Source organism: Mauremys mutica, chromosome 9 (assembly GCF_020497125.1).
Source record: "Mauremys mutica isolate MM-2020 ecotype Southern chromosome 9, ASM2049712v1, whole genome shotgun sequence".
NCBI classification, from domain to species: domain Eukaryota; kingdom Metazoa; phylum Chordata; order Testudines; family Geoemydidae; genus Mauremys; species Mauremys mutica.
The window spans coordinates 46,384,207-46,400,928 of record NC_059080.1 but is presented as its reverse complement, the minus strand read 5'-3'; the positions used below and the strand labels follow the sequence as shown (position 1 = coordinate 46,400,928).

General features: G+C 50.7%; 1 protein-coding gene across 15 annotated transcripts in view; it reads right to left on the bottom strand.

Moving 5' to 3' along the window:
* F8 (coagulation factor VIII) overlaps nt 1-16,722 on the bottom strand; it is a 147,270-nt gene that overhangs the window by 26,402 nt on the left and 104,146 nt on the right. For 13 of the 15 annotated variants that reach the window (XM_045029655.1, XM_045029649.1, XM_045029648.1 and 10 more), the window contains 5 exons: nt 15,394-15,479; nt 10,795-10,950; nt 10,103-10,247; nt 9,088-9,236; nt 7,834-8,010 (listed from right to left, as the gene is read on the bottom strand). In XM_045029655.1, coding sequence (XP_044885590.1) covers nt 7,834-8,010; nt 9,088-9,236; nt 10,103-10,247; nt 10,795-10,950; nt 15,394-15,479 — 713 coding nt within the window. The remainder of the gene's footprint in view (nt 1-7,833; nt 8,011-9,087; nt 9,237-10,102; nt 10,248-10,794; nt 10,951-15,393; nt 15,480-16,722) is intronic. The other 2 variants (XR_006582109.1, XR_006582110.1) reach the window with 1 other exon arrangement.

Sequence of the window (16,722 nt, the reverse complement as noted above, 5' to 3'; positions counted from 1 at the left end):
GGAGTCCCGTTCCGTCCTCCTCGCCCATCCGTCACCCTGACCACGGATGCCTCGGCGTTGGGATGGGGGGCTCACCTGGGCGACCTTCACACCCAGGGTCTCTGGTCACCCCAAGAGCTCGCTCTCCACATCAGCGTCCGGGAGCTGCGAGCGATCCGCCTAGCGTGTCACACCTTCCGCGCCCGTCTGCAAGGCCGCTGCGTGGCAATCTTCACGGACAACACGACGGCAATGTTCTACGTGAACAAGCAGGGCGGAGCCCGCTCCTCCCTCCTCTGCACGGAAGCAATGCTCCTGTGGGACTTCTGCGTGACCCACTCCATTCACCTGGAAGCGTCATTTCTTCCAGGAGTGCAGAACACGCTGGCCGACCATCTCAGCAGGTCGTTACTCTCCCACGAGTGGTCTCTTCGTCCGGATGTGGTGCACACAATTTTCCAGAGGTGGGGGTTTCCCCAGATAGACCTGTTTGCCTCCAAGGAGAACAGGAAGTGCCATCTGTTTTGTTCATACCAGGGTCGCTCCCCAGGCTCCCTGTCGGACGCATTCCTCTGCTCCTGGACGGATCACCTCCTCTACACCTTCCCTCCGTTCCCGCTCATACACCGAGTGCTACTGAAGCTTCGGAGGGACAGGGCCCACGTCATACTCGTCGCTCCGGCCTGGCCGAGGCAGCACTTTCCCAGCAGGTACACCCTGCTGCTCGAGCTCTCCGTTCGGGATCCCATTCCCCTCCCGTTATGGCCGGACCTCATCACGCAGGACTTCGGCAGACTCCGCCACCCGGACCTACAGTCCCTCCATCTTACAGCTTGGTACCTGCGTGGCTGACCCACGCAGAGAGGGACTGTTCGGCGGCAGTGCAGCAAGTCCTGCTAGAGAGCAGAAAGCCTTCCACTCGCTCCACCTACCTTGCGAAATGGAAGCGTTTCGCGCTCTGGTGTGATCAACGAGGCCTCAATCCCTTCGTAGTCCCTATCCCTACCATCCTGGACTACCTCTGGTACCTTAAGGAGCAAGGTCTTGCGGTCTCCTCCTTGAAGGTGCACCTGGCAGCAGTGTCCACCTTTCGTCCACCCATGGCAGGTCGGACCATCTTCGCCAACCAGATGGTTTCCCGCTTCCTTAAAGGCCTGGACCACTTGTACCCGCCGGTGCGGCGTTCTACCCCGACCTGGGATTTAAATCTCGTGCTGGCCAAGCTTATGGGACCGCCCTTCGAGCCTCTGGCCACGTGCTCTCTGCTCTACCTCTCCTGGAAGACAGCCTTCCTCGTCGCAATTACATCGGCAAGACGGGTGTCCAAGCTCCGTGCTCTCACGGTTGGTCCGCCATATACTGTCTTCCACGCAGACAAGGTGCAGCTTCGACCACACCCGGCCTTCCTCCCTAAGGTGGTGTCGGCCTTCCACCTCAACCAGGAGATCTTTCTCCCAGTCTTCTTCCCGAAGCTGCACGCCTCCCCTCGGGAGCAACAGCTTCATACCCTGGACGTCCGCAGGGCTCTCGCTTTTTATATCAAGTGGACGAAGCCCTTCCGGCGTTCGACCCAGCTGTTCGTAGCAGTTGCTGATCGCATGAAAGGCGAACCGGTCTCCTCTCAAAGGATTTCCTCCTGGGTGACAGCATGTATCCGGACATGCTACGAGCTTGCTCGCGTGCCTGCATGCCACCTCACTGCTCACTCGACGAGAGCGCAGGCCTCGTCTGCCACCTTCCTGGCCCATGTCCCCATCCAGGACATCTGTAGAGCGGCCACCTGGTCTTCTGTCCACACCTTCGCTTCCCACTACGCGTTGGTGCAACAATCTCGAGACGATGAAGCCTTCGGCTCAGCAGTCTTACACTCTGCCACGTCTCACTCCGACCCCACCGCCTAGGTAAGGCTTGGGAATCACCTAACTGGAATGCATAGGAGCAATCACTCGAAGAAGAAAAGACGGTTACTCACCGTAGTAATTGTTGTTCTTCGAGATGTGTTGCTCCTATCCATTCCAGACCCGCCCTCCTTCCCCACTGTCGGAGTAGCCGGCAAGAAGGAACTGAGGAGCGGACGGGCCGGCTGGGGTATATATCCAGCGCCATAGCGGCGCCACTCCAGGGGGCGCCCAGCCGGCCCGCCGGAGTTGCTAGGGTAAAAATGTTCCGAAGAGCCGTGCACGCGCAGCGCGCACACCTAACTGGAATGGATAGGAGCAACACATCTCGAAGAACAACAGTTACTATGGTGAGTAACCGTCTTTTCTGCACTGCGTCGGGTGCAGACAGCTAATTGCTCTAATAGGCTTTCTCTATCATTCTGTTACAGCCCAGGTCTAATATATGGGGAGGCAGTGTATGGGGTGGTGTTTGACATCTTTATTAATGACCTAGATGTAGGTATAGAGAGCATACTGATCAAATGTGCAGATGACACAAAGCTGGGGGGCGGATGCCAACACTTTGGAGGATAGAGCTAAAATTCAGAGGGAACTTGTTAAATTGGAGAACTGGGCTATAGACAACAAAATGAAATTCAGCAAAGACAAATGGAAAGTGCTGCACTTAGGAAAGAAAAGCCAAATGCACAGATACAGAATGGTGGATAACTGGCTTGGCAGCAGCACTGCTGAGAAGGATCTGGGAGCTGTGGTGGATCACAACCTCAACATGTCAGCAATGCCATGCTGTTGCAAAAAAAACCAAATGCAATTTTAGGTTGCATTAACAGAGGCATAGCATGCAAATCACAGGAGGTGACAGCACTGCTCTACTGTCCAGTTTTGGTCACCAATGTATAGAAAGGATGTAGCGAAACTGGAAGGGATCCAGAGGTGAGCAACAAAGATAATCAAAGGGATGGAATGTTAGCTGTATGAGCAAAGGCTGCAGGAATGGCATATGTTTAGTTTGGAAGAGAGGAGATTGCGGGGGGCAGGGGAGCAAGGGGAATGTGAGAGCGGTCTTCAAATATTTGAAAGCTGCCATTAAAAAGATGGAGAAAATTTGTTCTCTCTTGCCATAGAGGGCAGGACAAGAGGCAATGGGTTCAAACTACAGCAGAGCAGATTTAGATTAAATCTCAGGAGAAACTTCCTAGTTGTATGAACAGTAGGACAATGGAACAGACGCCTCAGGAGGTTGTGGAAGCTCCTTCACTGGAGGTTTTCAAAAGGAGGCTGGAAAGCCATCTGTCTTGGATAGTTTAGACACAACAAATCCTGCATCTTGACAGGGGGTTAGACCAGCCCCTGCAGTCCCTTCTAACTCTCTGGGTCTATGATTCTATGATTCTTATACACAGAGGGAATACACATACTAATAGACTGTTCATAGAATCATAGAATATCAGGGTTGGAAGGGACCTCAGGAGGTCATCTAGTCCAACCCCCTGCTCAAAGCAGGACCAATCCCCAACTAAATCATCCGTATTGCTATGTCACGAGTTCGTGCCATCTCCCAGCTGCTGCAGAACACACTGTAACCAGTCCTCTTCCATTATCCCCATCCCCCTGGGCCATTGCACAGTCAGGATTTTACCAAGCCCCTTATTCTGGCCTAATTTGGGGGTGATGCGTGTTTTCAACAAGTCCCTGTACTTTGCTTTCTGACGGGCCAGGTGGCACAAGGGTATTTACAAGCAGGGCTGGTGGAATTCTGCACCACCGCAAGGCTTCACACAGGAGCAAGTACCAATGGGCACAATGGCAGGAAAGCAAACCTTAGAGCTGGGCAAAATTTTTTGGACAAAACTCTTTCTCACCTAAAACTGGATATTTGGGTCGACAGAAATATTTCATGCATTTCTCTGCATTGTTTTGGTCAAGAAAAAAATGCAAAAAAATGGAAAATAGATATTTCAATTCAAAATGACTTTTTGTTTCCAATTTTGCTTCAATTTTATTTTTAAAGGATTAGAAAATCTTTGGAACAAACGGAAAAGTTTTGGTTTGTGTAAGACATTTTCAAATGAGGAAGAATATGCCCAGCCCTGCAACAAGGTTACCCCCCACCTCCAGCAGCACTGTGCTATGCTATCCACATGCAGCAACCAGCCCAGGCACTCCTAGCGAGTGCAACTCAGGAGATGTTTGTTTGCCAAGTGGCGCTACTGCATCTCTCCTTGGCTAGTGCCCTGAGAAGACAGTTTTGTTTCAATGGAAGAGCAGATGAATTACCTGAGTCCCATAGTACCCTGCAGCACATTCAGACTATGTCTGTCCTTTAAAGCACCGTAGTGCTTCAGTGTGGACAGCACCTTCACTGACGGGAGGGGTTCTCCAATCACTGTAGTAAATCCACCTCCCCGAGAGGCTGTAGCTAGGTTGACTTAGAATTCATCCGTCGACACACACAAGGCAGCTTGACCTAACTCTAAGTGTCTACACTAAAATTTTGCTCCCATTGATGTAAGTGCTCCATTATGCTGACTCCACGAGAAGCGTACAGTCAATGTTGATGTAGTTAGGTTGACGCAGGTGAGTGTGGAGCTTACATTGACTGTTACTGGCTTTCAGAAGCCATCCCACAATGCCCCACACTGACAGTACAATTGGTACAAGCGCTCTTGGGGAGGATGTGCACTGCCAACACAAGGAGCAAAAGCGATTTAATTACTGTGTATGCCAACGTAACTAAGGCTTGGTCTACACTACATACTTACTTCGGTATAACTATGTGAAAAATACACCCCCCCTGAGCGATTTAGTTCTGCCAACCTGTATAGACAGCACTATGTCAAGGAGACAGCTTCTCTTGCCGACACAGTGACCGCCTTTCATGGAGGTGGAGTTATTAAGCTGACAGGAGAGCTCTCTCCCATCTGCTTAGAGCATCTTTGCCAGATGTGCTGCAGCTGCACCAATGTAAGTTTGTAATGTAGACCTGCTCCTAGGTCGACATAATTTTGTAGTGGAGACATGCCTTAGTGCTGTCTACAGAGGGATTTTTAGGTTGGCTTAGTTGGTCACTCAAGGATTTTTCACACCCCTGAGCAACGTTTGACTAATTTTCTAGTGTAGACCAGCTCTCACCCTCGAATAGGGGTTTACAGCTGGCTGAGGGGGGCTGTCTTGGGAGGAGCCCCTCATTGTTATGCTGAAAGCTACTAATGGCTCTGACTAATGAGTCTGATCCAATGGCTGTGCCAAGTGCTCTTTTTCAGGCTCAATGGAAGGAGCAAATAAATCCCTTTATGTAGGCGAGACAATGGAGGGCCTGCCCAAAGTACTTGGCAGTTCAGTGGACTGAGTACAAACTCAGGGGCTAGGAGAGTGGTTGGAAGCTGTGTGTGTTAGCGAAAGAAAGCCAGCAGGATGACTGGAGAAGCTGTGAATGTGATCCTGAGAGGATGCTGAGCTCACTTGAGGGTAAGAACCCAGTTGTCCAGTATTAAACCAGACAGTCCTGCTTTTCTAGGGTATGTCCCACTTCTGCACAGAAAAAAATGAATGTGGTTTTGTTCAGATGGGGGACGCCCATCTGAAGAGCAGTGTGCTCTTAACAATGGCATGTCCCCCGCTGCCCCATGCAGCATGACCTTGTGTGCACTGTGCATCCAAGGTCCCGCCAGTGGGGGTGGGGGCCACACTGGCAGGGGTCATGCCATTCCCAGAAGTACTGGAATGTCCGGTATTCGGGAATGAGTGAGTGGTCCCCTACTGGAGGGGCAAAGGTGGGAATTTTACAGCCAAGAAACTGCCTACTGTTGTTTCTTTCTATCTTTTCAAAGAACCAGGACTTTGTGTGCGTTCTTGGTACATAAACAAGATTGCACCAAGAACAGACCTGACTCCTAGCACCGACTTCTCCTGACTCTTAGCACCGACTTCTCATCCTAGGAGAAAAAACCCTCTAATTGCTCCACCCAAAGAGACAACATCACAACCCTGGCAGCACACTGCTGCCAAGTGGCCCTTGAGTTGCCCATGGCAAAAGCCCCAGGAGTTGCTGTTGATTAAATAAAGGTACAGAGAGGTTGCCAGCCCCTCTCCAAGTGTGAGCCCTGGAATACCAGCAGGGCCATCCTTAGGATTTATGAGACCCTATGCAGTATTATTAAACTGGTGCCCCTATGCCCGATGGCAGTCTGGGCTCACATGTGCATTTTAGATAAGGGGGGTCTTTTGAATGATTTATTTAAAAAACTATATGCCTGAAGATCCAAGCATTTAAGGCTAAAGATGAATACTCGGTTTGTGCATCTAAAAATCTATGCAAGGATTTTTTAGAGATGTGATTTTATATTTTAAATATTTTTAAAGCAAATTTTAAACTAAAGTCCTGTAGACTGACATGTTCTGAGTACATATTACAGTCATGCACAACTGTTTTTGTCACTGAGGGCTTGGCTACACTTACAAATTTGCAGTGCTGCAGCAGGGTGTGAAAACACACCCTCTCCAGCGCTGCAAATTGCGGCGCTGCAAAGCGCCAGTGTGGTCAAAGCCCCAGCGCCGGGAGCGCGGCTCCCAGCGCTGTCCGTTATTCCCCACAGGGAGGTGGAGTACGGACAGCGCTGGAAGAGCTCTCTCCCAGCGCTGGCGCTTTGACTACACTTAGCGCTTCAAAGCGCTGCCGCGGCAGCGCTTTGAAGTGCTAAGTATAGCCACAGCCTAAATCCAGAAACTGACAGTATATACCTGGGGATTGGCAAATGCCTGTTAAATGGCTTCATTACCACTTGAATGGCTCTTTAACAATTTCAGTGTTGTGCTAATAGGTCTGGCAGGCTGGAAGGCTTTTTCACTTTTAAGTGCTAGATCCCCTCCAGAGGAAGACTCACTGGGCTGCAGCAGCCAGCTGTGGTGGGAGCCTGCAGGAAGGGTCAGAACAGGGATAGGAAGAGGTAGGCGGGTGGACACTAAGACCCAGGTGTGCCCCATATGTTCGGGTCACCTAGGCAGCATAGCTGCGTATGCCTGAGGCTTTGCCTACACTTGAGAGTTACAGTACTGGAGGTGGCTTTACAGCGCTGTAACTCACTCCTCGTCCACACTGGCAAGGCACATACAGCGCTGTATCTCCCTGGCTACAGCGCTGCTTGTACTCCACCTCGACGAGAGGAATAAGAGAATAGCGCTGCTGCTGCAGCGCTGGGGTGCCAGTGTAAACAGAGAATAATCTTACTACGCTGTAACTGACCTCCGGAACTTTCCCATAATCCTAAGTTAAGAAAGATAACTCTCTCTGTTTTGTTGTGAACCCGGGGCTCCCGGAGCTGCTTATAAAAAAACCAAACACAGCTCCTGTTTGCTGTGAATGAGCAGAGGCAGGGGGCGCCCTTTGGAACGCCCACAGCTAGTGTTTGCTTGAAGAGAGAGGGAGGTAGGGGGCTTGAGGAGAGAAGCAGCACAGGCGCTTGGGAGGGATGGAGCGGGGGGTCCGTTTCGGGGAGGCTGCTTATCTGGTCTGTGAGGAAAAAAACAAAGAGGGCTATTTGCTTTCAGTGAGTGAGAGAGGGGTGGGGGAGGGGGTCGGAACTTGCAAGGCAGCTGCTGACACAGCGTCGGCTCCAAAAATCCACTCTCTCTCTCCCCCACGCTCCCTGTCACACTCCACCCCCCCCCTTTTGAAAAGCATGTTGCAGCCACTTGAACGCTGGGATAGCTGCCCATAATGCACCACTCCCAATGCCGCTGCAGATGCTGCAAATGTGGCCACGACAGTGCGCTGGTAGCTGTCAGTGTGGCCAGATTGCAGCGCTTTCCCTACTCAGCTGTACGAAGACAGGTTTAACTCCCAGCGCTGTACAGCTGCAAGTGTAGCCATAGCCTAAGGACGGCCCTGAGTATCAGTGTCTGTGATCCCTTGGGCTTTCCCTGGTCCCCCATGCACCAGCCTGGCTCTGTTTACCTTCTCCTCACCATCCTGGAGAACTGGAGTCCAGCGCAAGCCATCCTGGCTGCTAGAGACAGCAAACTCCTTCACGAACATGTTACTGAAGATGGCTTTGGCGCCCTGGGTTACAATTCCAGTGACCCTCATGATCTTCTCAAAGTCCACCTGCAGCCACTCATTGGGGCTGTTCACCTGGGGAATGACACACCAGCCTTCATGTCCCCTTTGGAAATACTCACCAGACACAGTGCAAACGGTCCCCTCAGCTCTCAACATGTCAGAACTTTTACTTAGGCATGTCCAGTCCCTCCCACTGCTCTAAGAATGTCCTCAGCTCCAGGGAGCGAACAGGCCAAAGCCTTTTCTATGCTGTAACCTTGAACCAAGTTGGTAACCATCTCTGGACATGGTTAGTGCTAAAACTTCAGAACAAATCTCAGCTAACCAGGTGTTGCCCTGCTAGACTGGCACATGGCATGCTCCTGGAACCAAGTGAGGACACTTATTTCCTTGTGTGGGTAGGATCTCCTGACAGCATCTGTGTCACCTGGTTGGCCAGCCCTCCTTCCCAGTCTCTTTGCAGTAGGGCATCCCAAAATGCATTGCTTCATGTGCTCTGCTGAGGCATAGTGGGATAGCTACCCTGATTTTCCCACAGTGCCATGATACAAACACGGCAGGGAGCATGATCGATGCAGATGCACAAATCCATTGGACATACAGGTGTGTTGTGAAAAAGGCTGCTGTGTGGACACAACTCAGCATGGTGTGTTGTAAGCATGTCAGATGACAGTGTCGCAGTCACAGTTTACTTGTATTGTGGACGAGGTCTGAATGTTCTACATGGAGCTGCTGGATCCAAAGAGACTTTGAACTCAACTGGCCTCACTCTCAGAGGGTCTGAGCCCCCCACTAATGTCAATGGGCGGGAATGGTGAGTGCTTAACATTTCTGAACATCAGGCCAGGGATCACAGCTCAGGCTAAGTGCACTCACTGTTCCTACTCTCATATCTGTAGTGCCTCCTGCTGGGAGAGGCCAAAACTGGAGTAGTTATGATCTGTCCCATAGCCAGACCTCCTGCACCCTGCCATACAGCGCCTCCTGCTCAGACTGGAGCAGCTATGATTGACCCACAACTACTGCTCCTCTACCATTCTCCACAGGGACTCCCGTCGGGAGAGGCGGGGACTATGGCGAGCCAGTGCTCTGCCACTAGCTCAATGCTCCTGTGGGCTGGGAAACCCCCATTTAATGCCCCTTGGTTACCTTTGGCTTCCAGGCATTAGTCCTCTCCTGCAGGTTAAGTCGGGCTTGGGAGGGAGCCCAGCTGGAGAACATGTTCTCACTGTAGGAGGAGGCGGAGATCTGCTGGTTGGAGATACTTTTGTTCTCCATTCCTAAGGGCATGGAGCAGCCTGGAAGAGAGTTGAAGCAATAGAAATCAAGATGCCTTCTGGTTGCCCATTACTCACATTTGGTGGCCTACTGGCCAACATATAGGAGGCAGCATCTGTTATCACAGCAAGACCAGCTGTCACAGACCTGGTGTGCATGTACCTTACCTGGTATATCTCAGCTTCTGCCATCCCCCGCCAGCCCAGCTCTCACATCTCCAGAACAGACCTGTACATAGGACACACACCCAACACCCAAAGCAGCTCCTGCTCCCTCCAGCCTGCTCTTGCTGGGAGTGGGAGGGGGGCGAGCTGTTCTCCTTGAGTCACTCAGAAGGAAATGTCCGTCACTCCCCAACGTGCCTCACATATCCAGTCCCAGTGTGTGTGGGAGCGGGGACTCCATCCGCTCACCTGCTCCCCATCACTCCCCTAGACTGAAATGGCAGCTGACTAAAAACCAAAAGCAAACAGGGTTCCAAGTACAGCCTTAAAACAGGTGAGGATCAGACACTCTTTCCAGGAGGGCGTTCTCAGCGTGGCTAACACATCCACCCACAGCCGCAGCATCAGCACCAAGAACTAGCTCTGTGCTCTTCCCAGGATAGCCATAGCCATCCGCCAATAAGAAGATTTTCAAGCATCAGTTACCTACCAGATGTCACTCCCTTTTCCTGTTCCCCACAGCTAATCTTGGTGTGTCTGGTGCCAGCCCCACCACCAACGTGGTCTAACCCTGCCAGGCCCTGAGCACCTTTGTCTCTCGCTGATATCAGCGGGAGTTGATAGTTTAGTGCCTGCAGGCCCTTGCCCCCCTCTGCTCCAGTGTTAGATTTTAGAGGGCATAAGGAGGAGCCAGGAACAGAGGGCCTCATGGTGGGACTTACTGTTCAGATCACAGCCAATGAGTTCCATGCGCAGAGTGGTCCGAATGCTGTAGTGTGTGGGGTGGAGGCGGATATACCGGGCTATGATTGGGGGGTTGAAACGATTATCTTTCACCTCCGTTGCATCCACATTCCCAAAGAACACCTGCAGGAAGGGAAGAGATGGGCCCTGTTACTCCAGCACATGCAGAAGGAAGAGGACAGAGGTCTACAAAATAATGCGTGGTAAGGAGATGGTTACTCCAGTCTGACACTTATTAACCTTACCAGCTTCATAACACAAGGATAAGGGCTCAGTGAAATAAATATGAAACACCATTCAAATGGATACAAATAAATACTATTATAAACAACCCAAAATTAACCTCTGGAACTCACTGCCACATGATGTCACTGAAGAGTAGGTTTACAAATGGTCAGACACTTATATGGACATAAACATCTGCCATGACATGAACTAGGATGCAATTACTGGAACAATGAATCCTCATGCTTCAGGGTATAAACTTATCACCTGCTGGGATTAGGAAGATATTTAACCCCTGAGATAGCATTGTATAATTATATGAACTGAAGGGGGTTCAGGCTGCTGCAGAAGAGAGGATGCCTACCTTCATCACATCCTGGCCTATCAGTCAGTTCTAGAAAGATGCAGCATCCTTTTCAGATCCTACTTTCTCTCCTTTACTCACCATCTGGGAGCTGGTGGTGTTCCCCTTGTATCTCTTCCACCTCTCCCCATCAAGGCCATAGAAGATGACGAACTGGGAGATGTAGAGGCTGGAGAGCTTTTGCCGGGCCCCCTGGGTCTTTATGCCATGAAGAATCATGGGATGCAGCAGATCCACCTACCGAGGGAATATAGAGATTCATTTCCTGTAGGGTGATGCCCTTTGGTATCCGCTGCCAACCACAGTGCGACTTGGGCATGGGGTTTGATTCCTCCCAGTTTTGGAGCTTCCCTCCCTGATATATTTGGGGAGGGTGTTGCAGAACCCTGGCTCATTGAGCAAGGATAATCTGTCAGGACCAGGCTGGGGTATCCCACACAATCAGTGATTGCAGAGACCACTGGGAGACCTCAGTCCACCCTCTCATCATCTTCCCCTCTGCTACTCAAACCCAACCAACCTTCTGCGATGGCACTGATAAACCCTAAGAAATGTGCCAAGCTACCTCTCTCCATTCACTCTGCAGCCCCAGTGGCCCCAGTCTCTCACAGCCAGAACGGATATTAACCAGCATTAGGAAAATCACACCCACAAGTATGAAGGGTTGAATGGACCAATGATTACTACCCCCTTTGGGGAAAGAGGAGCCTTGAGGGCAGGGGACATGGTCTTCGGTTTAAAAAACCTGAGAGTAATGGTAGGCAAGTCACTTCAAGCCTCGGTTTCCCCATCCATACAAATAGGGATAATATACAGGATTGCTAAAAGGTTGAATGACTATTTGTGAAGCATTCTGGGATCCTTGGATGGAGTATGCTACAAGAGTATTATTATTGTGTGTGTATTGTCAGGAGATTATCACAGACACTGGGCTGGCACATTACAGTTTTATTTGCTTTGTTATAATTATCTTAACATGACGGTGACTTTTGTGGGTTTAACTTCCCCTCCACATTTTCACAGCATAGTTTTGGGCATTCAATACAACTGAAAAGGGATGAATTTAACACTGGTAAAGGAAAGGCTGTTTTTTAAAAAACTGTAGATCGTTAACCTTTGGAACTCATTGCCACAAGATATGATGGAGTCCAAGTGTGTAGCAGGATTGATAAAAGGATTTGACATTTATATTAATAATAAGAATACCCAAATTTATATTAGATGGGATAAAATAATATAAGAAATATCAACTTTCAGACTTCAGTGCACAAGTCAACCCCTAACTGATAAGGGTCAGGAAGATTCTTCCCTTATGGCTAGGTTATTCCATAGCTGTCCGGTAGGGGATTTTGCACATTCCTCTGAAGCAGCTGGTACTGGTCACTGTTGGAGACAGGATACTGGACCAGATGAACCGTGGGCCACATCTGGCCTGGTAGTTCCTATGCTCCTGTTTACAAGTGTGGGTTGATCTGGTGTTTATGTGAATCAGGGATGATTAGTGTTGACTAAAGTGAGGCTGGCTATGATAGTTGTCAAGATTTTAATTATTAAAGCTGGAGGATTGCTCCCATTCTTAGGGCTGGCGTCCTCACACACAGCAGTCTGAGCTGAGAATCCACTTTGAGGATTGCAGTGTTACAGTGCATCACTTAACTACTGTTATGCGTGTTACATCAATGCAGGAAAATCCACATTAAAAATAAACATAGAGGGCAGCACATCTGTTCTGCTCATTAATAGGAAACCTCTCACCAAAAGCGAATCTGGTATTTTTCTCTCTCAGTGTAACATGAAATATTCTTTTCTCCATCAGAGGGAGGCAGATACTAGTGACTTCACCAGCCTGCAGGTGAGATGCTAGGCACAAGGTGCAGGGAGGAGATAGGCAGGCGGAGGGGACCCTTTCTGAGGGTACATCTACACTACGGGATTATTCCGAATGTACATAAACCGGTTTAGTAAAACAGATTGTATAAAATCGAGTGCGCGCGGCCACACTAAGCACATTAATTCGGTGGTGTGCGTCCGCGGTCCGAGGCTAGCGTCGATTTCTGGAGCGTTGCACTGTGGGTAGCTATTCTGTAGCTATCCCATAGTTCCCGCTTGGAATTTCCAGGTTGATATCCCAGTGCCTGATGGGGCAAAAATCATTGTCGCGGGTGGTTCTGGGTAAATGTCGTCAGTCACTCCTTCCTCTGGGAAAGCAACGGCAGACAATCATTTCGCGCCTTTTTTCCCTGGATTGCCCTGGCAGACGCCATAGCATGGCAATCATGGAGCCTGTTTTGCCTTTTGTGACTGTCACCGTATGTGTACTAGATGCCGCTGACAGAGGCGATTCAGCAGCGCTACACAGCAGCATGCATTTGCTTTTGCATGACAGCAGAGATGGTTATCAGCCATACTGTACCATCTACTATGCCATAAATTGGCAATAAGATGATGGTTACCAGTCCTTTTGCACTGCACCTTCTGCTGCTGTCATAAGTGCCCTTGGCTGAGATTGGCCGGGGGCGCAAAAGACAAAAAGGGGAATGACTCCCTGAGTCAATCCCTCCTTTTTGGTATAAAAAAATAGAATCAGTCCTGCCTATAATATGGGGCAAGTGTACTAGAGAACCAGTGTATCAGAGAGCACAGCTGCTCTGTGTCAGATCCCGCAGAAATGATGAGCTGAATGCTATTCACAGGGGGTGCTCCTGCAGCAGCCCCACCTGTTGATTCCGTTCTCCCCCAGCCTTCCTGGGCTACCGTTGCAGTGTCCCCCCACTTGTGTGATGAAGTAATAAAGAATGCAGGAATAAGAAACAGTGACTTGTTAGTGAGATATGAGTGGAAGGCAGCCTCCAGCTGCTATGATAGTCCAGACATGACATTAAGCAGTGTGCGGGAGAGGAGCCCAGCATCCCGCTGCTAGTCCAGGGACAATTGAATCTTTTCTTTACACATGAAGGGTGGGGGCTGATGAAGCTCAGCCCCCTGTTGCTATGATGACAATGGTTACCAGCCATACTGCACCATCTACCAGGAATGATCAGGAGTTTTTTACCCAGGCGCCCCCGGCCAACCTCACTGGAGGCCAGCCAGGAGCACTCACGGGCTGATGAGGACGGTTACCAGTCCTTTTGCACTGCACCATGTGCCAAAAGGCTGATGGTGATGCTGGATATCAGCCATATTGCACCATCAGCCACCCATGGTGGGGGTGGGGGGAGTGAGGATGTTGGTGTTGACTGCTGCAGCATCGCGTCTATCTGCAGCATTCAGTAAAGATAGGGTGACATGTAAAAGAGTCAAGAGAGGATTTTTTTCCCTTTCACTTCTGGGGGTGGGTGGGGGTGTTAAATTGCCGAGCTATGCCCTGAACCATCGCGGACACTGTGTTTGACCCTAGAAGCATTTGGAGCTCAGCCAAGAATGCAAATGCTTTTCGGAGACTGCAGGAACTGTGGGATTGCTTGAGTCCTCAGTCCCCGCTCCCTCCCTCCATGAGCGTCCATTTGATTCTTTGGCTTTCCGTTACGCTTGTCACGCAGCTGAGTCCCTGCTATGGCGTCTGTCTGGAGATTTTTAAAAAATGCTTTTGAATTTCGTCTTATGTAACGGAGCTCTGATAGAACAGATTTGCCTGCCCTTACAGCGATCACATCCGCATGGTCCATGCTGGAGCTCTTTTTTTATTTTGATTTCGGACTGCATCGCCACCCGTGCTGATCAGAGCTCCACGCTGGGCAAACAGGAAATATTCAAAAGTTCACGGGGCTTTTCCTGTCTACCTGGCCACTGCATCCGAGTTCAGATTGCTGTCCAGAACGGTCAGTGGTGCACTGTGGGATACCACCCGGAGGCCAATACCGTCGATCTGCGGCCACACTAACCCTAATCCGATATGGTAATTCCGATACTAGCGCTACTTCTCTCGTTAGGGAGGAGTACAGAAATCGATGTAAAGAGCCCTTTATATCGATATAAAGGGCCTCTTAGTGTGGACGGGTGTGGCGTTAAATCGGTTTAACACTCCTAAAACCGGTTTAAACGCGTAGTGTAGACGAGGCCTGAGGCACTGGGAGTTGCGTGCTATTTCTAACTCCAGCAGCACATCCATCTGGAGACACTGAGGTTAGCTCCAGAGGATTCAGAGCATGCAGCACCAGACACTGAGGTCAGCATGGGAGTGCAGAGTCTGGCAGGAGGGGACAAGTGGGGAAAAGGATAACTTAAACCTGCAGGAAAAAGTGTGTGTGTGTGTGGGAGGTTTGGAGGGGTGTGTGTGTGTAGGGGGCTCAGAGGGGCGTGTGTGTGTGTATGTGTAGGGAGTTTGGAGGGATGGGTGTATATATATGTGTGTGTAGGCGGTTTGGAGGGGTGCGTGCATGTGTGTGTATGTGTGGAGGGGGCTTGGAGGGGCATGTGTGTGTGTGTGTGTAGGGCGTTTGAAGGGGTGCGTGCGCGTGTGTGTAGGGAGTTTGGAGGGTATGTGTGTGAAACATCCCAGTCTGGCAATGGCCTGAATAGCTTGAGGGCACTGTAGATGTGGTGGTGGAGAAACTGGGGCTGAATTGCTCACTGCCTCTTTCTGTAGCCCATCCACAGCACAAATGGCTGGTGCCTGCAGGCATCAGAGGCTATTATTAATTTCACTTAACAATGTCTCCTTCCTTCATAAGTGAAACCTACCTGAATCCAGGAGTTGCCGCTGTCAGTGCTCCAAGCATTGACAGACCCCGAATAATCTAACCGGGCCAGCCTAGGCGCCCATTGACCTGTGGAAGAAGAACACAAGAGAGATGGGGAAGCCATTGGGTGAGTTCACACACTGCCATGGAAAGACAGGCATGGTGACTACAGCACCAGCAGCAGTCAGAGCACCTCACTCAGTGAGACTGTCTGTCTGTCCCTCACTGTTCAGACCTGGTTCAATGTCAGATGGGAAGTCTGGGCTTAGATTAAAAAGACAGAGCAACACGGAGTCTGGGTAACCCCCACTCAGGCATTTTTGTGCAACAAAGCCCTGCTTCCCCCATTTACCCTCCCTTTAACAGTGGCCACCATCCTGCCAAGGGACTGGGTCTCTCCATGCATCACATGCTGTCTGGACTGTAAAGGGCTGTAGCAGGGAGGGATAGTTCAGTGGTTTGAGCATTGACCTGCTAAACCCAAGGTTGTGAGTTCAATCCTTGAGGGGGCCATTTAGGGATCTGGGGCAAAAATCTGTGTGGGGATTGGTCCTGCTTTGAGCAGGGGGTTGGACTAGATGACCTCCTGAGGTCCCTTCCAACCCTGATATTCTATGATCTTCTTGTGTAGAGAAACAAGCATCTTGGCCACACTTCTGCTATAACAATGGCTAATGGATTCTCACTGGACTCCTCTGGGGGCTGGAGGAGGGTGCTCTCAGCTGACAGAAGAGGTGTTTGCTGGCCACTGCAGGCAGGGAAAGCTGAACTTGAGATGAAGTAGTGAACTAAACAGTAAGGATGTTTTAAGGAACCTGTCTATTGCAGATGCCTAATCTAACTGTGGTTGCAGTGGAATCATCCCAGGCATAGAAGGTAAGGGATAAAATCACCAAGGCAAACCAATGCAGCATGTTGAGGCCTCTAGGAATCAAGAAAGGGTTTGAAACCCAGTTAAAGGGGCCAGGGAAGAAGGCATTCTAGAGCTGGGCCCTCAGAGCCAATGCTTTGGCCTTTGCCAGCCCCTATCTGCCCCCACCACAACTCCTTCAATGCCGAGATGGTATCCAGCAGGCAGGGGCGGCTCTAGACGTTTCGTCGCCCCAAGCACGGTGGCACACCGCGGGGGGCGCTCTGCCGGTCGCCGGTCCCGCGGCTCTGGTGGACCTCCCGCAGGCGTGCCAGCAGAGGGTCCGCTGGTCCCGCGGCTCCTTAGGCACGCCTGCGGGAGGTCCACCGGAGCCCTGCCTGCCGCCCTCCCGGCGACCGGCAGAGCGCCCCCCGCGGCATGCCGCCCCAAGCACATGCTTGGCGTGCTGGGCCTGGAGCC